The 23036-nt window shown below is 38.9% G+C and overlaps 3 protein-coding genes, 2 long non-coding RNA genes and 1 pseudogene across 8 annotated transcripts; 3 read left to right on the top strand and 3 right to left on the bottom strand.

The window, feature by feature from the left end:
* On the top strand, positions 1907-3652 carry LOC109723645. Its single transcript, XR_002219714.1, has 4 exons — positions 1907-1978; positions 2054-2178; positions 2306-2431; positions 3075-3652. It is a non-coding gene; the product is annotated as an uncharacterized LOC109723645 (long non-coding RNA).
* LOC109723644 lies at positions 2776-8592 on the bottom strand (annotated as a pseudogene).
* LOC109723646 lies at positions 8870-9414 on the top strand. The gene is made up of 2 exons (XR_002219715.1): positions 8870-9060; positions 9190-9414. It is a non-coding gene; the product is annotated as an uncharacterized LOC109723646 (long non-coding RNA).
* Positions 11071-13420, bottom strand: LOC109724335 (probable enoyl-CoA hydratase 1, peroxisomal). The gene is made up of 3 exons (XM_020253127.1): positions 12900-13420; positions 11633-11915; positions 11071-11533 (listed from the first exon to the last, which is right to left on the bottom strand). Exons 1-3 carry the CDS (start codon positions 13298-13300, stop codon positions 11432-11434), a joined length of 786 nt encoding a protein of 261 aa, XP_020108716.1. The 5' UTR covers positions 13301-13420; the 3' UTR covers positions 11071-11431.
* On the bottom strand, positions 14168-17268 carry LOC109724333 (GDSL esterase/lipase At4g16230-like). Of its 4 annotated transcripts, none has more exons than XM_020253123.1 (5): positions 17074-17268; positions 16318-16448; positions 15322-15567; positions 14782-15037; positions 14168-14696 (listed from the first exon to the last, which is right to left on the bottom strand). In XM_020253123.1, the coding sequence occupies exons 1-5, from the start codon at positions 17081-17083 to the stop codon at positions 14473-14475; spliced, it is 867 nt and encodes a 288-aa protein (XP_020108712.1). In that variant the 5' UTR covers positions 17084-17268; the 3' UTR covers positions 14168-14472. The 4 variants fall into 4 exon arrangements, with proteins under 4 accessions (XP_020108712.1, XP_020108711.1, XP_020108714.1 ...); XM_020253122.1 differs by lacking the exon at positions 17074-17268 and adding an exon at positions 16548-17053; XM_020253125.1 differs by lacking the exons at positions 16318-16448; positions 17074-17268 and having other exon boundaries at positions 15322-15380; positions 15473-15551.
* LOC109724407 (probable pectinesterase 67) lies at positions 20389-22839 on the top strand. Its single transcript, XM_020253227.1, has 5 exons — positions 20389-20715; positions 21430-21592; positions 21680-21886; positions 21979-22226; positions 22617-22839. Exons 1-5 carry the CDS (start codon positions 20456-20458, stop codon positions 22768-22770), a joined length of 1032 nt encoding a protein of 343 aa, XP_020108816.1. The 5' UTR covers positions 20389-20455; the 3' UTR covers positions 22771-22839.

Below are 23036 nucleotides of genomic sequence, written 5' to 3'. Positions count from 1 at the left end.
ATTAGTGGTGTAATTGAGTTTTTATTTTTTATTTTTTATTTTTTTGATTAAACAGGGGGGCGGGGGGCTATTTGAGAAAGTACATTAATCATAGATAGTAGAGCATGAAAGAGTGGGCACACCCTCGTTGCTGAAAAATTCTAGAATGCAACGGGTATACTAGTGACGTGGCGTAACAAAGCAATCAAATTAATCCTTTTAAGAATATATGTTCCATCATGATTGTAAAAAAGTATTTTTATTATACTTTTGTTTGAAAAGAAGAAATGTGATTGGCTTGTTATTGATGACGTGGTGCAAGTGTGACAGTGTAGAATTCCTCCTCGTTGCTCACTATCTACACCGAGTTGAGTTCCAGAGAATAACAGAGGAAAAGACTTTGTTACCCACTTCCCAACATCCCACTTCTCGGTTGTCAAAGATTCTAGAGTTTCTTTCTTTCCAAATTTCTCGACAAGTCGCAGCGAAGCAGAGATCGAAGATAATTTTAGCTTGTCCCGATTGTGATTTCCTGGCTCGATTCCATCTGGCCGAAAGATCTCCAAGTTGATTTAACAGAGTGTGCATAGTGTTTGGCATGCCATGTAGTAGATTGGTCCACAGGTTCATTGCGAACGTGCATTCAAACAGTAAGTGTTCCAGCTTTTCTTCATTCTTGCAACATAGAGCACAAATCGACGGTCCCTGCCAGCCACGTTTGGACAAAATCTCCGCTGTTAGAACCCTATTCCTTAAGGCCAGCCAAAGAAAAAACTTGATCCTGAGGGGTACTTTTAGTTTCCAAAGATAAGAGATCGAACGATCTATGACTCCCCCAAAAATGAGAAAGTTGTAAGCACTGTGGACTATGAATTTCCCATCTCTTCTCCATCTCCAAACAATCGAATCCTCCTCGCTTGATAGGGATGTATTAGCGACAAGATTAGAGAAGCATTGTAGTTCAATTGGACCATCCTCATTCAGCGGAGACGTGAAGCCCCGATTAAGCCGCTGGGCATACCTTGAAATCCATTCCTTGACCGACGCTTGTTTCAGGCGTGCCGCAGCATACAAGTGAGGGAAGTCGGCATGTAGGGTGGTTTCCTCGCACCAACGAGAATGCCAGAAAGAGGTAAAATTCCCGTTAGCCTGTAGGAAAGTTGTAAAAATAAAGAAGGGTGGTGCCAAATTGATAAGGGCCTTCCAAATAGGGGAGCATCCAGCGAGGATCCTGCTGGCTGCTGCTAGGTGAGAGCGGATTACGTTTGTAGTGTTTTTGCCTTAGAAGCTGGACCCATGGTAATGACGACGCATTGTGGAACCTACAAAGAGCCCTCATTAAGAGGGCGGAGTTCATGCACTTCAGATTTCTAACAACAATACCGCCGAAAAGTTTGGGGCGACACACATTTTCCCACTTTATAAGACAATGGAATGCGTTATGTAATTTCTTGCCTCTCCAAAAGAAACCTCTACGGGTTTTGTCAATGGCTTTTTGCACCTAGATCGGCAGCTGGATAACCGGGGAGAAGTAAGTGGGAATGGTAAAATGGACCGAGTTGAGAAGGACGAGCCGCCCTCCACTGGAAAGAGACTTTTCTTTCCAACCTGCCAGCCTCTTATCGATCTTCTCAATTAGCGGCAAATACTATGACTTTGACAAAGGTTTAGGAGTAAGTGGTAGCCCAAGATACGTGAAAGGAAAGTCCTGTGTGGAGCATCCCAAGATATGAGTTTTTATTTTAATGTTGAATTATTTGCATGTAAGAGAAGTTAAATTAACTTAGAGCAAGCTCTGGTCTGGCAATGGCATCATATGAAACAGATTAAAAAAAATAGGCTTTACAACCAAAGCCAAAAAAAAAAAAAAACATAAAAAATAAAAAAAATAATTAATTTTTATCTTTTTCTAAACCCTAAAAATTCCCCTATATAAACCCATCGACGACGCTTCGGGGTTTGAAGTGGCGTTTATCGCCGTTCGAGAGAATTAGGGCAAGTATGCGATGCATCATTAATCTTTGTTTTTTAAATTTTCCTGTGGAATTAAATTCGATTTCTTTCGTTTTTTCAGCGAACGAGCCCTTTGATGAGTTGAGCCCTTTCTCTTCTCCCTTTTAGGGTTCGATTTTTCCAGGGGGCGAAATTAAATAATTCAGGAGATTATGAGTCGCTTCGCCTCTCTTTTACTCTCGTGAGGTGCAGCGAATAACCTCTCCGAAATTTTTTCGAATTTTCTTTTATTATTATTAGAATTTTCTTGGTTAAATTGCTTATCTTTGTGTGTGTGTGTCTGTGTTTTTTTTTTTTTTCAATTTTATTTTAGGGAAAGGGGAGGTCCTATGATGGCATGAAATCTTTGAGACCTGATACTCATCTTGATGAGAACTATAAGCATAAATCTGAGGACCCAATCCGAAAAAAAAAGGGAGAAAAAAGAGGTTTTTGATTGGTAAGAGGTCTTATTTTGGTGAATTGTAACATGGATTTTTATTTTTATTTTTAATAGAGTTTTATTTTGATTTCCCACTTTTTATCTTTGAAGTCGCCTTTTACAAAATTTGTTTATTGGTATTATGGTATATCTCACACAAAATTTGATATTTTCTATAAATATATTATTTAATCGGTGAAAATAATCAAAAAAAAAGAGAGTAAATTTAATGATAAAAATTTTGATGAAACGAAGCGATTTGTGTTATTGATAATATAGTAGTTGTACGTACAACGCTTTGTATTTAGTTCCCAATAGTCCATAGAACACAAAATACAAAATCTCCAAGCATATAATGACAACACACAAAGAGCTTACAAATATGCTCTTGAGCTTCATCAATAAGCAACAGCAACATCAGAGACACCACACTCTCCTCCCTCCCATGAAAGGTCCATCCTCAGCTCTCCATTTCTCACCCACTCAAATTCCTCATCAACCCCATTCACACAAACTCTCTTCGGCTTTTCGCTCGAGTAAGCCAATAACTCCCCTGCACCTTTCACCTTAAACTTAACAACCCTTGGTTCTTCATCCACATCTCCATTCTCAACTTCAACTACAGTTCCTCCACAGTTTAACATGTTCACCATTCCAACAGGCGCAAATTTAACGCCGAACGCGAGACTTGTTATCGGCACGAAGGTGAAGATCTCGAAAGAGGAAGGGTGGAGTGTGACTTCAATAGGATCTGAATTTGGAGTCATTAGTTGCAGTAGTTCTGCTTGGTTTAGATAGACTGCGTAGTCGTCGGCGTAGCCAATGTTCTTTGTTTCTTTCTTCTGGCTCCACTTGATGTCCGAGACATGGACACGGGCGGAGACCGGCTTGTAACAATCTGGGTAGCCTCTTATTCTGTTCTCTTCCGGATCCCAGCCTGCTCCCTGGCAATTGAAGGCCCCGACGACTGCTCCAAACTGCGCATGCGGTGTTACGTCAGAGGAGTTGATGAAGATCAGAAAAAATTTCTGCATGTATTCTGAATCAGGGACTTGGAACCAAGAAACCAAGTATATTGGAACAAAGGCTGTGAGGACACATCACAGTTGAGAGAATACATACCACATACAACAGAAGAGTTCGATAAATCGAGAACCGAGAAGTTCGTACTCCATAAGCTTGTAATTGCATGAAAAAAGTATCAATAAATTAACCTGTGTACCTTGTTTATGTTCCAAATCTTGAGAATGCTCTTTCCATCTGAGAGGGGGTTCTTAAAGAGGCAGTCCCTTGTAGGGAGAGCAAAATGCTGGCACCTGGGGATGGTTCCGTCAGGGAACACAAGCTTCTTTATTAGATCGAAGTCGTGGCTCCCGACGGAGTCGCTCATGTAGACCGGTCCGCCGGAGATGGCCCTCGAACCTGCGTGGAATTTCGCGCACGGGTGATCGGACTTGAACATGTCCCAATCGGGCTGTATGGTCTGACCCATCCACATGCTGTTGTATGCGCAGTGGATCAAGTGCACCCCCTGCAGCCAATAGATCCCCGTTGGGTCCCCATTTGGATCCCTAAACCAGAAATCATCACCTGATGGGAAAAATGATTCGTTACCTGACGACGAATTAAGCAGAAATTGCTCAAAATTTTGCATGAGCAAAAATTTTAGAACCCATTCAGTCCAACTGAGCTTCTGCATAACCATTCTTTACGTAGAGTTGTTCAAAGAAATATAAACAAGTTTTCGGTTACAAATTCTGCAATTGGAGCCTTTGTTTTTAGGCCTCGTAAGCTCATTTTAGTATCTTGCTACAGATAAAGCTCCGCACTCTTTGTTTGCCAGAAAACACGAGGCGAGTACTTCCTTAAGTAGAAAAGTTATACCAAAGGCTAGTATGAATAGCCGCTCAAGATGGATCGATAGTTCAAAATATATTACCTACTCTTCCTAATGATATCTGCCAAGTACCGAGGAAGAAGAAGTCGTTACAATGCTGCATGCTACATATCAGTCCAGTTCCATTAAAGTTCTTTCGAAGGGACTCCGAAAGTCCTTTGTAATAAGCCTTTGCGAGCTCGACGCGACCTCCATACTCTTCACCAGCAAGTTCAATCATCTGCAGTACTTGAACATGTTTGTCAGCCAACTTACTCACAAAAAAAAAGGCTAATAATGACAACTGAGACCGAAAAATTACACTCAAGATGACGATTTAGATCGGTACTTACATGTATGACATCCACTTTTACCCCTGTAATGCCTGCACTAGCAAGATATGAATGCATTGAGTTGTAGAACCTGGCTATCTGATCCGGATGAACCAAACCGACCCCGTATCTTAAACATTTAACCAAAGCACCATCGAACATAGTCCCTGCGAGACAAGGAGCGACTATTGCGGAAACTATCTTAGAATCGAAATCAAAACTGGTAGCACTAGGGCTCACTCCACCCCAAGCTCCGCAAAGAGCTTGCCACATATAAACGTCATCCAAACCTCTAAATCTTGTTCTCAGGTCCTTCACGAAAGCTTTCAATCCCCGATATTCCGAACTATAGCTATTAGTATGAATGATCTCATTATCTAAACTTGAATCATCCACTCCCTCAACACCACTTAGCTCCTTTTTCAATCCTTCTATCACAGTATCAAAGAATGACAGATCTACAACCCCGATTGGACTGACTTTTCTCGTGCTGTCTGAGCTTGCTCGAGCTCTAAAGCTTTGGCCTTCAACTTATTCGTGCTCTCAAAATGACGAATGTGGCCACTGGTAACAATCTTCTTAAAGGGATTGGCCCATCCAACGAAAGTATGACTACTCTCATACAGTTTGCGGACGATACTTTTCTCTTCTGTGAGGCGAGGAAAAAATATATGAGAAACCTTAGACTGATGTGGAGCCTCTTCGAGTGGGCCTCGGGAATGAAAATCAATAGAGATAAGTCCGAACTCTACTACTTGGGGCAGGTTGAGGGCAGGGCGGCAAAACTAGCAAACCTTCTGGAATGCAAAGTTGGTACCCTGCCAACCACTTATCTTGGATTTCCTCTTTCCCCTAGACCCCCCACAAAGGAGGTATGGAGAGAGATCATTCAGAAAATTCAACGCAGAATTCAGGGATGGCAAGCCAAACTTCTCTCAAGAGGGGGTAGACTCATCCTGGTCAATGCTGTCCTTACCAATCTACCCCTTTACTTCCTATCTGTGTACAAGGCACCGAAGTGGGTGATCAAGCGTATCGAAGCCTTACGCAGAGACTTTTTCTGGAACGGTGAAAGTAACTCTCTAGGCAAGGGATGTTTGGTGGCTTGGAAGAGTGTCTGTTTGAGTAAAACACAAGGGGGGCTGGGCATTTTGGATTTAGATATTATGAACTGTGCACTCCTGCTCAAATGATGGTGGAGATTCCATACCGTGCCACAGTTACAGTGGAACAAGATAATCCGAGCCCTGTATTACCGAAGAAGAAGACCTTTGAAGGAAGGAAAAAGTTTCAGCCCCTACTCATTCTGGTGGAAGGGAGTGGTTAACACCGGTGCCTTGTTCCAATGGGGAATTTCCCACTTACTGGGTAACGGGACTTCTATCGATTTTTGGACGGATAGATGGTGTGGGGAAACCAGCTTATATTTGTCTTTCCCGGAGATCTACGCACTGACGGAACGTAAATTAGTAATGGTCAAGGATTGTTTTGACCGTCAGGGCTGGAACTGGACTAGGATGTTGAGTGATGAGCTGATTATAAGGACCGGGTTAAGTGCAAACCTCGCGGCTCTCAAGGATAGGGTTACTGTATTCAATGTAACGCAAGGCCCGGACACTATACGTTGGCGATGGGCAAACAATGGAGTATTCTCGGTCAAATCGGCTTATACTATGTTGAGTGACCGGGGTTTGAGGGACGGACATGCTAACAGAATTTGGAATCTACGTATACCTCTTAAGGTTAAAGTGTTCTGTTGGCTAGTCCTCAAGAAGAGGCTTTTAACAGCTGATAACCTCGCGAAGAGAGGTTGGACTGGTGACGCGGCATGCGTACTGTGCAGATCACACGACGAGTCTGTGAACCATCTGCTCGCCCAATGTGTCTTCACTAAGTTTATCATGGTGATGGGAGTAGAGGGTATTCAAGCGACAGAGCTGGGAGACGATGTTCTTCATATCTGGGATAGGTGGTCGGTTAAGAAAGGATCACAGAATACGAGGCATAGACTCTCTGTATTGGCTGCGTGCTGGTGGATTATGTGGAAGGCTAGAAACGATCTGATTTTTCGAAACATCCAACTGGACCCCCTCGTGGGGGTGTATAGGTTGAAGGAGCTGATGAATTCCTGGGAGATTTGTGCACCTATTTCTAGAAGCCCTGCCACCGCGTGATTTTTTTATTTTTTATTTTTTATTTTTATTTTTTATTTTTTTTTTTTTCGCCCCTCTTTCGAGGCCCTGGATGCCTCACCCCTGTAGCCTAATTCATTTCTTTAATGAATGAAGCAGGTAGCGTGCTACCTTTTCTCAAAAAAAAAAAAAAAACAATTCATAATGTGTTTCTATTTACCAACAAAAGCAGATATTAATAAATATTCTATTATGAGCATAGCTATAAAGCGTTGTGCTTATATTGTTCAAAACCTAAGAGCATTCACTTTGTGTGCTTAGGTTCACACAAAAGGTGAAAGAAAACTACTCCGCTAAGAAAAACGAGACTAAAACAACTAAGATCACAATAGTAAGTAGGGCTAACAATCCACCTCCTTGCATGCGTACCAGCTTGTGTTATGCTCGAAATGAGGTCAAGATCGATTGCTCATCTATTAAATAAGTCGAACACGAGTTAAATTTTTCAGCTCAAAATTTTAGCGAGGCGAATACAAATTGGGATCAACTTGTTCATGTTCGGCTCATTGATAGTCCCAGACACAGCTATTGTCAAGGTTTTTTTATGCCATCCAAACAGTAGCATAAGCAGTATCTCAATGTTGTCGAGGTCGAGACCACACGTGATGTGATCTAAACACTTCAAGTGGTATAGATCATGTTCAATGGAGCCGATCGTCAATTTGGAAGCTCTATCATCGAAAACAAATAGGTAGTAAAACGGCTCGTTTACTATCGATAGTATTCTAGCTCAACTATATATATATATATATATATATATANAAAAAAAAAAAAAAAAAAAAAAAAAAAAAACTTATTCGTGCTCTTCACATCGTATGGAGGAGCATCGGGGCTTAAAAGACTCCCTCCTTTGTACTTCTTGAACTTGTCATTCTCCTCGAACATACTAAGCCTCGTAGCAACACCCTCAGCTCACGCCGATACCTCGTTCTTCCCGTCCTTAATCGCGCTCTCATCATCAAACTTAGTACTCTGCCACCCATCGCCTATTATAAGAAATCTCAATTGAACTCCTCCCTCATAAAAATCCTTCACGCCGTGCCAGACACCGACCGGGTCGACAGTGAAATGAAGCGCATCCCAAGTGCACCAACCGAACATATCAATCAAACTCGGCAACGACTTCTCTTCCAACAGTCAAAATGTATTGAGATAAACTCTAACAGCAGTATAAGCTTCCTTCATAAGGTTGTAGGGATTGTCGCTCACATGAACATACACTAGTGCAGCAAACGACGAAGCTTTCACTGCAGTAGAGCCACTCTCAGCGCATACCACAGCTTCGCCGTCACCTCCGGGGTGGATCGAAGACCTAAATTTACCCTCAATTATGGGTAGTAGAAGCACATATGAACATGATTTCGGCACTTCAATAAGAGCCCATTGAGTCTCCATTTGTAAATCCGTGCTTGAGTTTCCGACCCACATTGTCGACCACCATGACTTGAACCGGAAAATGCTGAGAAACCTCTTGCCGCTGAATTTTCCCAATGAATTCATCAGAATATCTGATGGCGCCTTTTGCGTAAAACCGAGGAATCCTCCCTTGTGAGATTGGGACTTAACTCTATTAATTATACAGCGAAGATGGTGCTTCCGAGGATTGGCACAGTGAAGAAAAGCTATTGAAGGAGACATTGTCGGGAATGTCGTAGAGTAACTCGAGTCGATTAACACTGAGCTTTCCATTGGACAGGGAGAAGAGATTTCTCATGCTCCTCGTAGGCGAGAAGTTCTAATTGGTTGCTTCGGTTGGTAGAATCATGCAGAGAAGAGAACACATGGAAGTAAGAGATGTTAGATTATTACTCACAATTGAAATTCTCATAGTATTTGCTCATTTGTGCATTTTCACACAAGAGGCCTAACATTGATGTGAGCTATTGAATTACTTAATTTTTTTTTCCCCCTAGGAAAGAAATATCATTTAGATGCTCTGCATAGTATAAAAGGCCACACACACACACACACACACACACACACACACACACACACACACACACAAAAAAAAAAAAAAAAAAAAAAAACCACTATTTCCTCAAGAATATTAGTGACATTTTGGGCTTGTTATCGAATACAAGAACTTGTACTGTGTCTTAATTCTTAAAATACGAAACACACAAATTTGTTCGAAGATACATAGATTCAGACTCACATTTTAAGCAGGAAAGGGCACAATTTTTTTTCTTTTAACTCCAGAAATTGGAAGAGGCCACAAGAAATGCTCTGCTCACAATACCTGCTAGTGTAAGTTTCAACAAACTCATGGCATTACCCTAGTGCTCATGCTCAAATATATATAGAACTTATTTCTCATGAACTTACTTGTCTTAAAAAATAATATATAGAATAATCATACCTTTTTTTTTTTTGCAGGACTATGCACTACTTGGGGCACCTTCCTTGGTTCACATAAGAAACTTGGTGCGAAGTATATATACCTACCAGTACTTGAATCATGTACTTCTTTAGAGAGAGAGAGAGAGAGAGAGAGAGAGAGAGAGAGGAAATTCTTGGGGTTTCATGCTTGCGCATGACACCTGTAGAGCTTCTCTGTTCTTATCATTTCACCGCTTAAGCCGCTTATTTATTGCGCATGAAGAGCAACCGCATCAAAATACATCAGACAAATTTTACACAGATTATATTATATGGTCTTCATCTAGCTATTAAATTTTAATTTCTTACTCTTTTGATAAAAAAAAATAGTCTTTCATCCAATATTTTTTTAAAAAAATGTAAAAATTATCCGAATAAAGTTATATGAACTTGACAACAAAAGAGAGGCAAAAAAAAAAAAAAAGCAAATAAAAAGGAGCAGAGGAAAAAGGGGGAAGAGAGAGAGGAGAGGTGGGGGAGGATTAATTTAGAGGTGTACGTTTATCGGAATTGTTCTAACCAAATCTATGGTAATGAATGTATACTCCGAAGAACCACAGTTAGGTTTAAGTCTCCTATAAAGATAATACTATTTCTTTCTAGCCACAACATAGTCAAAAGCCTGATGAGTTCACTTAGGACCCGTTTGTTTTGGTGTAAGTGGAGTGATGGAACTCAAGTTTCACCACTTCTGTTATTTATTTTGATGTAAGTGAAAAATATAATGTAACTCAAGTTACGTTAAAACTCCACTTCACTTACTCTCGACTTCCTCCTCTAAAATGCCGAACTCGACTTTCACTATACTCAACCTTCTCTAAAAAAATTATTAAACAGTAAAACCTAAACTCTACTTCCTTTATAATGAGTTAGAATTACCTTATTTATAATAAATTAGGATTATCTTTAAATAATAATAAAAAAATTAATTATATAATAGATTAAATTTTATAGTGGTAAATTTACTACTATATTTAGAAGATAANTAGATTAAATTTTATAGTGGTAAATTTACTACTATATTTAGAAGATAATAAAATCCACTTACTTACATCAAAACAAACAACAGAAGTGATTAAATTTAACTTTCAGGCGGTACGAGTTACGTCAAAACAAACAACAAAAAAATAATCACACTTCAGGAAAACTCAAACACCACTACACTTGACATCCAAACGCCCCCTTATCTGATTATGAACATCAACCTTGCTGCAGCGCTCCTCCCAAAGCCCTCTTTCACCGTTCATGAACGACGATGAGGATAGACGTTCTATCTGCTTTCAACTACTCTCTGAAGGTGAAAAAATGAGAACTCAAATCTCAGATGCTAAGTTTTCAATTAAAATTCTGCTGCAAAGAAAAGCTGTTCGACAGAAGCAGCTTTTGAGCCAGAACGGTTAATTAGCGGAGTCTCATATCTTTACAAAATGAAATTAAATATGCAGTAAAGATCTTCCTGATATATGCTTCTAAAACACTATGAAGCAATTTAGAACCACTATCACATAAGCTAGATACAGTGCAGGGGAAAAGAAAAAGGGTGAGAATTATAGGCGTTAAGGATACACATAATGCAATATTTGAATACACACACAACCCTCCAATACCAATCTTTTATTTTTTTAAGGATACGTGATTATTGATACTTTGACATCATACCAAACCATCTACCAATTCACAAACACGAGAATCACAAAATAGGTAAGATGAAACCATGAACCATTACCGCCTTAAATAGGAATCGCGTGCTCCAGCAGGGAAATTAGTTATAAAAAGATCCTGAGAATGTGCCATGGAACAAGTTGCATGCCAATATCCGATAAACCACAAGGACCACTAATAATCAAAAGAAGCTAACATTCAGTGCACATCATAATATCCAGCATTCGTAACAACATTTCATAATTCATAGTCAATGTGCTGCTTCGCAATCAGGTAAAAAAAAGTTTTTGGGTATTTTTTGGCCGCTTTTAACCTTAAAGATGTAGAATTCATAATCATAAGAGAGGAGCCCAAGGCATACAGTGTAAGAAGATAAACAAGACAACAACAGATATACCGCGTGTAACGGAAATATATCTTTGTTCTTATTTCTCACTCTTATCTTTCTAAAACCTTATTGGAATGTGATACATCACCACATTAAACATTCTCTTTCCTTTGGGTTTATTGCGATACACCAATGATATCGAACATTTTCGCATGGGAAGCTTTTTGGCTTCATTAGATCTTCAACTGTCTACAACTTGGACGCTGGTTTTGAGCGTCGACTTCGTATAAATTCTTGCATTTTCCCAAATTGCTCCTTGGTCATCCCATCATAATAGCTATGAGCTCTTTCCTGAAACCACAAGAATTTTTCAGAAAAAAAGAAGAAACTACCTGAGCTCTCAGTTAAATATAATAAGTTCCATTTACAGCGATAGCATAAAAACGCCACCTTTTCTAGATCAAGAGCATGAGCCAAGTCCAGCTTGAAGCCATCGTTTATAACCGACTTGTATCTCAGTACCATGTCTCGGTTGTTCCTCGTAATGGCCTCTGCGATCTCTATGGCTTTATTTAAAACTTCACTACTGTCCACAACATGATTAACCAGCCCCCATTTTTCAGCCATCTCTGCAGTTATAGGCATACCAGTGAGTGACACTTCTCGAGCCCTGTTTGGTCCAATTATCCGCGAGAGCTTTTGTGAGAGGCCCCAAGAAGGAAAGATGCCGAACCTGAACAACAATGTTGCCAATTGGTCAAGAAATTCAGTTTACAACAAAGAAAACAAATGCTAACAAACCAAAAATTCGACAGCATTCACATTTATCATGAATAAAAATTTATGTCGATTATTACTACGCAGGCACGCTGATTGTAGATGTAGATTGGCCGCCAATCATTTGACGAATTTGACAAAAGCATGTAAACCCCCCCTCTCTTTCTTACAATATCAAACATTAAAATCTACAATTTGGCAAGAAGTTGGTCCATCAATCATCAGTTTTGTCTGTTTATATTTGTAATCTTCTCTTACTTAGCATTCTAAATTGAACAATTCAAAAACTAGACTTGCCAACATCGTCAAATTTTCCAGTCTTTCTTAAATACCGCATCTGCCTCTAAACAGTCCAGAGTCGAGTATTGAACAGCAATGCTCCACACATACATGATCTCTAAGCCAACTCACCAATAAATCTCCTCAATTCACCAAGTAGTCCAATTCAATCTCGCAAAGTGTAATGCAATCCATTTTCAGTAATAATAGGGGAAAAGCACAATCCAACCCCATTTCCACCCTCTAATTCTTAACAAAACTTTGCTACAATTACACTTCCATACATACTAAAAGATGGAAAAATATTAAAAAGAAAGGGAGAGATCCCGAACTATTATTTCCCCATCATAGAAGACATCTTAATAAGCGTTAAATCATACAAATTAATGAAGTAGAAGAGCAAACAGGGCAAATTTAGCCACAATAACGAATTAATTCAATTCTGTATCGAGTTTTCACTTGCAATTTTCAATAAAACCCTAAGAAAACTTAACGATCAATGATTTAAAATCACGAACTTTAATCTTCAAAATTTTCAGATCCCCTGAATTACTCTAATCCAAAAACAAGTCCAAGCATCGAGAACATCAGGGGGGGAAAAAATGGTGATTGAGATCGAAGCGAGCGAGTCGCGTCGCTTTCGATTAGTTCACTAACTCACTTGGCGTGGGTGTCGACGAACTTGGCGTCGCGGCCCGCGACGAGCAGGTCGCAGGCGAGGGCGATCTCGAACCCGGCGGTGACGGCGAATCCGGCGACGGCGCCGACGATGGGCTTCCGGCACGCGGCCATGGCGGCGACGGGGTCGGCGGCGGGGTCCTTGACGTCGCCCTTGAAGACGTCCTCGGCGGCGGTGAGGTCGACGCCGGAGCAGAAGGCGCGGCCGCGCCCGGCGAGGACCACCGCGGCCACGGCGTCGTCGGCGTCGAGGCGGCGGAACGCGCCTGCGAGGGCGACCATCATGGGGCGCGTGAGCGAGTTGAGCGCGCCGGGGCGGTTGATGGTGACCACGGCCACCGCGGATCCATGGGATCGCCGCTCCACCACGATGAGCTCATCCATGGCGGAGGAGGACGAGGAGGACGAAGGAGCCGTGGGGAGGGTTTGTTATATACCCGGAATGGAGATGGAGAGAGATCTCGTTTGCGTGTCGGAGTTGGTTGAGAGGGTGAGCTGTGGATAGAGCCCATTACGTCGGGGCGAGTATAAATAATAATAACGTTACCGTAGCTTTTTTTTTTCCTTTTTTTTTTTTCTGGCTAAATCACGAAGTTGACATCGTTGACCGAGGATCTTTTACAGAGGCTAATTGCACCAGTTTAAAGTTTAAACCTATTTTCCCAAGCACGAGTAACAAAGAATTTAATAATTAATAATTAAAATTTTAAATTTTAAATTTTGATTATTTTATTTTTTTAATTAAATTTATTTTTTAAAAAATAAATAAAGTGAATAATATAAACAATGCGGATAGTATAAAAAAATAAACAAACGGCTATGGGTCCTATATTACAGTGACGCCTTTTTGTGGATCAGCTGGGGACCACTGCTATCTGGTTTCTATCTCCGGTTAAGATTCTATTTAAATGCATAAAATTTTTTTCAGTATATTTTTATAACTAATTTAGTGTTTAATAGTTGAGGATTATTATTATCAGTATCTAAAATAAATATCATATTCAATTTGCAAGTTATTTTTTCAAATAATATAAATTATCTTGCAGATGAAATATGCCATCCAGTTAAATCATGAATATCAATACCTTTCAAAGCATAAAAATTATACTCCAATTTATTTATTCAGAACAGAAACTTTTTTACATGGAATAAGTTATCTTTAAACCACTTATTCCGTATCCGAACAGGACCTAAATGTATTAATTGGAAGAAGTTGTTGCCTTATCCATACATTTCATGCACTGCATTTAATATTTAATGTTAATCCAAAAAAATTTAGTTGCTTACTTGTACCAATTTCAAGCAATAGATCTCTCTACAGTAACAAGCACATCTCACAATTGTACTTTCAATAGGACACTGTTGTTACTCTATCATCAAAAACATCTAGGGTTCCAATAAATGGAGGAAAATATACACATCTTAATTGTAAGTAATTGAATTCTGCAGATCTCATTTGCAAAAAGACACACTTGTATGAAATATAAGTGAATTGAAGTAATCAGCTTTCTAAAGAATTTTACTCATGATCTGATCTTGAGAGCAGGAATTAACTCTCAAGCATTGAGTAGCTGCCGCACATTTATCGGATAAATATCAGCTAAATCACCATCGAGAAGTCGTCGAGCTATGAGAATGTTAGTCGCATCACTAGGATGGTACGGATCCCAAAACACGTACTTGGACCTATCGGGGCAAACTTTCGATGGCGGGCCACACGGTATTAGGCCTCCGAATCGGCCCCCAACGAAGCAGCAAGCAGAATCTGCAGCATCAAAACCTGCAAATGCAAAAGAAACAAATACTTAACTTGATAGGCAAATTCTAACACTTATTACAGGACAAACTAGCTTCTCCTCTGGTACCATAATCTCTGTAGTTCTCGATGATATCCGTTACAATGCGGTAGACGTCGGCATACAAAAAAAGGGATCCCTCGAGGTTCGAGCTCAGTTCGCTTATCAGATCCTTCAACCGCTTGTTGAAGTACTGCACTAATTGGTTTGGGAGGTCTACGCAGTTGTTGCCCGCTGACGGATTCGTGTCTCTCATGAAGGGAATGCAGCCGATGGGCCCGACATTTGCCACGACAATTTTCCGCGCATCCAGGAGATAGAGCCTCTACAAGATATGAAGGTAAAACAATCAGAGTTTATTATAGATATTTTCCAGCACAAAATTTGACTCGCAAGTTTCTTAAATAACTTTCTGAATGCAAACAAAGTTGTTTGCGTAAGGAATTGCATCTTCCTTATACATTGAAATTCGGATTTAGAAACAATATATATGCGAATAGAAGATTTTCATCAGACATGTAAAAGCCCCTTGCGAATACTGCTGCTATTGTCATATTCTGATGTAATGATTCATAAAGAAATGAATAATGGTGATGAGGTATTAATTACTGTTAACTGCTGTCGAAATTTTGATATCATGCTCTCGACAAAGGCTTCTGGGGAAACTACTGCTCTTTCGGGAACAGATAATACAGGAGTAAGGTAATTGTTGATGAAGTCGTTAGAGCCTATAGTGAATGAGTAGAGAGCGTTTCTTAACAGATTCATAGCATTCAACATCCCGAGGCTTGAGATTATATCTTGCCGATTGTTCGCAAAGTTATCAATCTGTGCATCCAAGTTGATGCGCCCGCCCTGAGAAAACATTGGAAATCAAGTGATCAACAAGGAGCTATAGCTATAGAAACATTCTAGAGATGAATATAGTAATAAAGGCAATATTGGAATGAAAATCACCAAAGTGTCATAAGATGAATAGGAAAATACAAATATGTTCATCTTTACTAGAAGACAACTTGATGATCAAAAGTGTTCAGTTCGCACCATATTTTCTTCGATTCTGTTTCACCTTTTATTGAAGAAGCTGACATTCTGGTTTAATTGTCAGTTTGATAGAACTTAGTCTCGTGTTTTGTATGAAATCCATAGAACTTATTTGGTCAGAAAGCAACAGAAACGAAGACGAATGAGTGGACCCTAAATCTCAATAATTCCAGATTAAATAATATCTAGCTTTTTCTTTCCCTGTTTTACATTGCAAGCAATTAACAAATATTAAGGATCAGAAAAAGCGACAAGTATAGAAACGAAAAATATGAGACGATCACCGCCACATTTTAATTCGTACAAAACCCAACTGTTGTTAGTAAAATGTGGATTTTTTTTCTTTTTCGGAGTTGTGCTTCTGCTTGCAGAATTCTTCTCATTAACTGTGTATTGATCTTCAGAAGAAAATAATTAGGTTATAAATAAAGTTCATTCATAACACATTTCCGACTATCTCACACAACACGAATGAACTCAATAAAGGAAAAAAAAAAAAATCTGAATGTGAAGCAAAAGAAATAAATCATAAGTTAGAACTGATCAACTGAGTATTCTTACAAAAACTTTCCCAGTATGATTGAGAATCCCCCCACCCCCAGACGCATAATTAACACCTTTCAACACCGCATCTCCGACCGTATCCGGCGCCAAGTAAGGAGGAGAGAATCCACCCAAGCCTAATTCTTGACCTAAAGAATCAGAAGAAAAATACATCAAATCAGATCAATGCAACAGAGAATGCGGAGACGACAAAATACGGAATCGGTTTACCGATTACAAACACATGCCTAGTATGTCAACAATTGTTCGCCCATTCGTGAAACGGCCGGTCGGTTGATGACTCGGAAAATCTATACCATTTGGTCGGTAATTAGCCTTCGATAAAGTCGCAATATAGTTATTGTTTCCGACATCAACCAATGAATCCCCAAAAACAAAATTGGCGGGCAAATTACCGGCAAAGCAATTCCGTAACAACAAACAACTTAACACGCCAAAAAGAAATCCAAGTCTAAAATAGTTGTTGGAGGAAGAAGAATCCATTGGTTAATATATGTTCGCAAAATATGCTTGAGCCAAAACAAAACTTAAATAATTACAAACTATAAATGCGATTTGACTCGATGCGAACGTCGAGTAAAATCGGATCAGAACTAGTATACGATTAAAAGGGACCGAAAAATAAATGGGAAATTTCTGAAGGGAACTCTCTGGGGAATTTCATCGAATGGGTAACGCGCGTTTCTACTTATGCAGGGATTGTGAGGGAGGAGAAGGGCGTTTAATTAATGGCGAAGTGGGCTCATCACCTACCCGTGAACATAGAGATGGGAATGGCGGGAAGGGCGTGAGGGGTGAGAGGGAGGCGAAGTGCGAGCCGTGGGATCGGAGAGTTTGGATCGATCGGACGGTGGAGATGGATTTGGATGTTGATTTTGTTGCTAAATTTGGCGGGAGATTCCGTGCTGGTCCACTGTTTACTTAAATAAGTTATTTTCGCACGTTTTGGGATTTTTCAGATGGGAAAATGTACGTAAACCCCCTCGGCTATAAGCCACTTTGAAAAAGATCCCTCAACTTTATTTTTTTATAGATACTTTTTTTGATTTGATTTTTTTTACAAAAAATAGGTTAATTTTAAACAAATAATCAAAGTTTAAGATTTTAAATTAAAAGTTAAAAAGTTGAAAGAAAAATAAAGAAGGGAACAATTTCAAAACGTGCTATATAGTTAAGGGGTCTCTATATAATTTTTTGACCTTTTCTGAAATAATCTGAATCAAGATGTGACATGTGAGCATTGACTACGTTGTTATTGGGATGGCTACGAATCAACGTTCAAAATATTTTAAATTTCGAAACCAACGGCTACCAACCGCACCATCCCCCGCTATCATCAATGCACTCTAAAATCCACATGTACCATGCATTTGTAGTACATATATTTGCTTATTTATTAATCTCAACTTGTCCAAGGAAACACAAACACACACAAACACACATGCACAAAAAAAAGGTCCAAGAACTTAATTATTGCATATTAAATTAAGCAATAGATCTGTTACCAGCATAGCTGTTACGCGAATTAACTAATTTAGCTAGGTTGTTCATTGGAATTTAATGGGCTCAAAAGCGCTTCATTAAATTCATTCAGTCCAATCACTCATCAGCTTGTGACATGCATTCTAATAGTCTAATATAACTATGCTTTGATTTTTCTGAATCACTCCAAATTTCAAAACTTCAATTCTTATAAATTACGTAGAGATCTGTATCTTCGTTTTCAGATAGGATTATTTTGTATTGTGAGCGTCCTGTGTGATGTATGAGACGCGATTTCTCAGGGAGACAAACGAGATAACGCATACTCCCCGGCACATCCGATCTTAGTAACTTTACGGGAGTTTTTCAGGTATCTTTAGCTACGCTGACCCAATGGGCCCTAAGATGTTAGTAGCTTAATCCAACAAGTTCACCTGGCCTAATAGATGCTGGTCAATTTGTGAGACCATTTTCACTGAAATTATTTCATTCCGCTAAAACAAGTACTAAAGTTTCGCAATTTTTTTTTTTTGGGGGGTAAACACTTGGCACTATGTTTTAGAAGCTAAACCAAATATCTATATCTATATTATATTATATTATATTATATTATATTACTTATATATTATTTTTTAAAATTTGTCACATGGTAACATTCCTTTCATTGTTGGATGTGGATTCCATCCTGAACTGGCTCAAATCCTTTTTATTTTTTTGTTTGAACTAAATCGATTATTGTTGAGTATGGGCAACCCCAAACCTGCTCAAGTCATCTATATGTTTTCATCTGTCTTTACTTACATCGAATCCGGTTTCTCTCTTTCTTTGCTTGAACTGAACCGAGTTAACCTGTTGCATCGGACCGAACTGACCAAACTGCTTCACATGTTTTCATTTTTTAACCGAATTTTTTTCTTTTTTTGCTTGAACCGAACCGATCACTATCGACTATGGGTTCCATCTCGAACCGGCTCAGATTTTTCTCTTTTTTTGTTTGAATCAAACCGGATCATATTTTTGTATTAGGCCGAACTATTCCTCTTCCTCTTTCTTCGATTGTTATCTTCGTTCATCACCAAGCTAAATCTTACCCCTCGGATACACTAAGGCAGTGTTTGGTTGAGTGATAAAGTGGGAATAAACCATTTTATCTCTCAAATTCATCCAAACGCTAGAAGAGGGAATGAGTTTATTTTATCCCTCTCTTAACGGATTATTCTAGAATAACCTGTTAAGAGGGGGAAATTGTCGTTTCACCCTTTTAGTGGAATAACAATTTCTTCTCTTTATACCTCTATTAATTTAATAATAAAATATTATTAATTAATATATTATATATTATTTTATTAATTAATTAGTTAAATTAATAATTAACTAATTTAATAATAAAAATATTAGCTAAATAAATAATTATTTATTAGTGTTTTTATGTAATAACCAATATCTATATTGATTTTTAATATTTTGACCAATATAACTAAATAAATAACTAAATAAATAAATAAATAAGTAATTTACTAATATATTAATTTATTAGCTTAATTTATTAACTTATCAAATTATTTATAGTTAGATAATTTATTAATTAACATTTATGATTATCTAATAATATTCATGATAAATTAGTTAATTAATTTATTAAATATCATTTACTTAATATTTTGATTTTAATTAAGTATATACAATATTATTATTTAACTACTATAATCACTTTTATTCCTATTATTCCTATCTAACTACCTAAATACTATTTTTCTTACTCTTGAAAATAACCCACTTTTCATCCAAATATAAAATTAATTTTATTTCTATTTATACTTGAAATTGTACCTATAACAGGAATAATCAACAAAAAAGTATTCTCGTACCAAAGATACCTAAAGCTTGCAATCCATTTAGCCTTATAATAAAATACAGTGTTATTAGAAGTAGCTTTTTCTATAGTACAATAGATATTCTAAATTAGAGCAATATTTTTCAAGCTCATAAATCATTTCACCTTTCTTGGCAGTGCAACCTTCAACTTTTTTTTTAGTTGTGAAATGCTTGGCAATAAACAGTTGTGCGATGCTGAAAACAAAAGTAAAAGCGGAACAAAACAAATAATTAATTGGCTTAGGACAATAGTATTAGTTTAAATGGATCAGCAACCTGCTCTGTGACGGGAGATCATATTGGGCCAAGTTATGTTTGAAATGGCGTAAGGCTGGGTGAGCCGAGTCATGTTCGAAGTGGCGTGAAGTTGATTGAGCCGAGTCACTATTGAGACCTGTGGGTGCTGTACCTGTACGCTTTAAGTGAATTGATTGCATATTTTTAACAGCTCGAGTTTTTGGGATTAATGGTTAGCGTCAATGATCCGACAAATAGTTGGTATAGTGCCCCTTAGGCCCAAATCCAATGAAACAATGCCCTGAAACTCACTTTAGTTAAATTAGTTGGGACTTGGGAGCATGAGGACCCCAACACAAACAAACACACCCCGGTTTGGCCCCATTTTAAACTTTAAACTACTCCCCCGCGTTTCCCTCTCCACCTCTTAAACTTTTAACAAAGTCCCTTTCTTAAATCCCCTCTTTCTCTCTCTCTCTCTCCCCCAAAAGTGATTAATTGTTAATTAATCAATTATTAACCTCTATCATCTAAAACAATCATGTCCCAATCTCCTCTCTCCACTCTCTTCGTCGCAATTCTCCTCCTCTCCATCTCTTCTTCTATTTTCGCCGACGCTCTCGTTGATGGCAAGAGGAAGGACATCGTCGACGCTCCGCTCCTCACGTCGAAGATCGGCGCCAATCGCACCGTACTCGTCGGCCCGGCCGAAGAGTATAGAACGGTTCAAGCCGCTATCGACGCGGTCCCGGAGGGGAACTCGGATTGGATTATAGTCCACCTTAGGGCCGGGGTTTACAGGTACATTTATCATTTACTAGCATTTTACCCACGACATGCATGATTTATTATATTCTGATAAAAAAGTTTTAAAGTCGTATATTACTGCATATTTATTGGATAAATGGAAGAGAGATGTTGAAAAAGATGTGTTCACGCTCTTTACGTTCATTAACTGCATGCACTCTTAATTTGACCGTGCTGTGATCTTCCTGATGTCACCATTTACGTCAGAGATTGTGGTAGAGGACAAGATAACCAGTTTCAAGAGATAGATAATTATAACTTTTATTTTCAATCTGATTTGCTTGTGAATTCACACTAAAACTAGCTAGAAGTAGAAGCTTCAATTAGATTTAATATTATGTGATGTACATTTAGGATCCAAAATTCTGATTTTACTTTTCGTTCTAATTACCAAACATCTAATTTATGCTTCTCCAGCAAAAATACTGTTCCAGAAGCCGGTAGAAGCAACTAACTAGATATTACTCAAAGCAACCCCAAAAGAGCAAAGCAATGGGTTTTTGACCGACTCAAATGGAATTCCTACTAGGGAATTTCTTGCTTGTGCCTCTAATTGTCAAGAGAAAAATAAAATATACTAACTAAATCTGTAAATATAAACGATGCATTTGAAATATAAAGTCAAAGTGCCATTGACCAATTCAAATTAAAAAAATTAAAATATTAAATAGTAAAATCAAAATTTTCTGTTGTGGCGTGTGCGAGCAGAGAGAAGGTAATTATACCAGAGAACAAGCCATTCATATACTTGAGGGGCAATGGCAAGGGCAGGACGGCGATAGTGTGGGACGACAGCTCTACCAACAACACAGAGTCCGCGACTTTCACCGTCCGGGCCGACAACTTCGTCGCCTTCGGCATTAGCTTCAAGGTATACATTTTTCACCCTTCATGTATTGTTCTCATGCTCATCTCTTATAAAGAATTATTTATAGTTTGATGTACATGTGTGTCGCAGAACGACGCTCCGATCGGCGTTCCGAGTACCCCTTTCAACCAGTCGGTGGCTGCGATGGTCTCCGGCGATAAGGCGGCTTTCTACCATTGCGCATTTTATAGCCCTCACAACACTCTCTTCGATCACAAGGGCCGGCATTACTACGAGAGCTGCTACATTCAAGGCAACATCGATTTCATCTTCGGCCGCGGCCAATCGATCTTTCAGGTAACATGCTCGGTAGGTTAAACAGTTTGAACAATCCAAACCATCGAGTTTTGGCACTGAAGCACGTTTCTTTGTTTCTCTATCAATTGCAGAGTTGTGAGATATTTGTTCTCCCGGACCGGAGAACGAAGATCCTCGGATCCATCACGGCTCACAACAGGCGATCTGCGGACGACGACAGCGGGTTCGTGTTCTTGAAAGGAAAGGTGTATGGCGTTGGCGACGTCTTCTTGGGTCGAGCAAATGAAGCTTACTCGCGGGTCGTCTTTGCCGGGACCTACCTCTCCAAGACCATCACTCCAGCTGGTTGGACCAACTGGAGCTACGCCGGCAAAACAGAGTAAGCCTCGTATTAATTCCGAACATGCTAATTTTTATCTGCTAACACAGTTGATACGAAAAGTGATACATGCTCCATAGTAATACAGATGTCTAACAAACAACATTTTAGGGCATATTTGATTTGACTTATTTGAAAAGTGAAACTAGAATTGGTTGGACGCATTTCGATACAATGTGTATTATAATACCATTATAGGAAAAGTTCTCCGTCGTTAAGACTCAGAACTAAATTATATCCTACAACGTAGCAAAATAAGTTTCCACCATAGCGTCTTATAAGGGAAAGAGATAATCAACACGTAGCTTATTGATTGTTTAAATTGTATTATCCATAAATTAGTGTGCATCAATCTCTACTTTGCAATGCTAATTGCTCTGGTTCATGCAGCAACCTATTGATCGGAGAATTTGCATGCCAAGGACCGGGCGCAGACCCGGCGCACCGGGTTCGGTGGTCGCGGCAACTCAGTGAGCAAGATGTGGCTCCGTTTTTGAGCATAGATTTTATTAATGGCAAGGAATGGTTGCCCGTGTACTATTAGCAAACAATTAGATATATTTAACCCTTGGTGTTGTATCATACGAATAAGATTAACAGATACCTTTTTTTATGGAAAATCGTGCAACGCAATTGTTATTCTCAAATTTGATGAAATAATGATTCAATTTTAAAAATTAATTATGTGCTATACATTTTAATTATTAATTTTTAAGTGACAATTTGAGCACAAAATGAGATCCATTCCAAAAGAAGAGTCACTCTGACAAATCTATAGTGAAGCGCTCGGGGCAGTGAAAAGGTCACAGG

Source organism: Ananas comosus, linkage group 18 (genome assembly GCF_001540865.1).
Source record: "Ananas comosus cultivar F153 linkage group 18, ASM154086v1, whole genome shotgun sequence".
NCBI lineage: Eukaryota > Viridiplantae > Streptophyta > Magnoliopsida > Poales > Bromeliaceae > Ananas > Ananas comosus.
The sequence above is the reverse complement of the archived record's forward strand: the minus strand, read 5'-3'. Positions and strand labels throughout refer to the sequence as shown.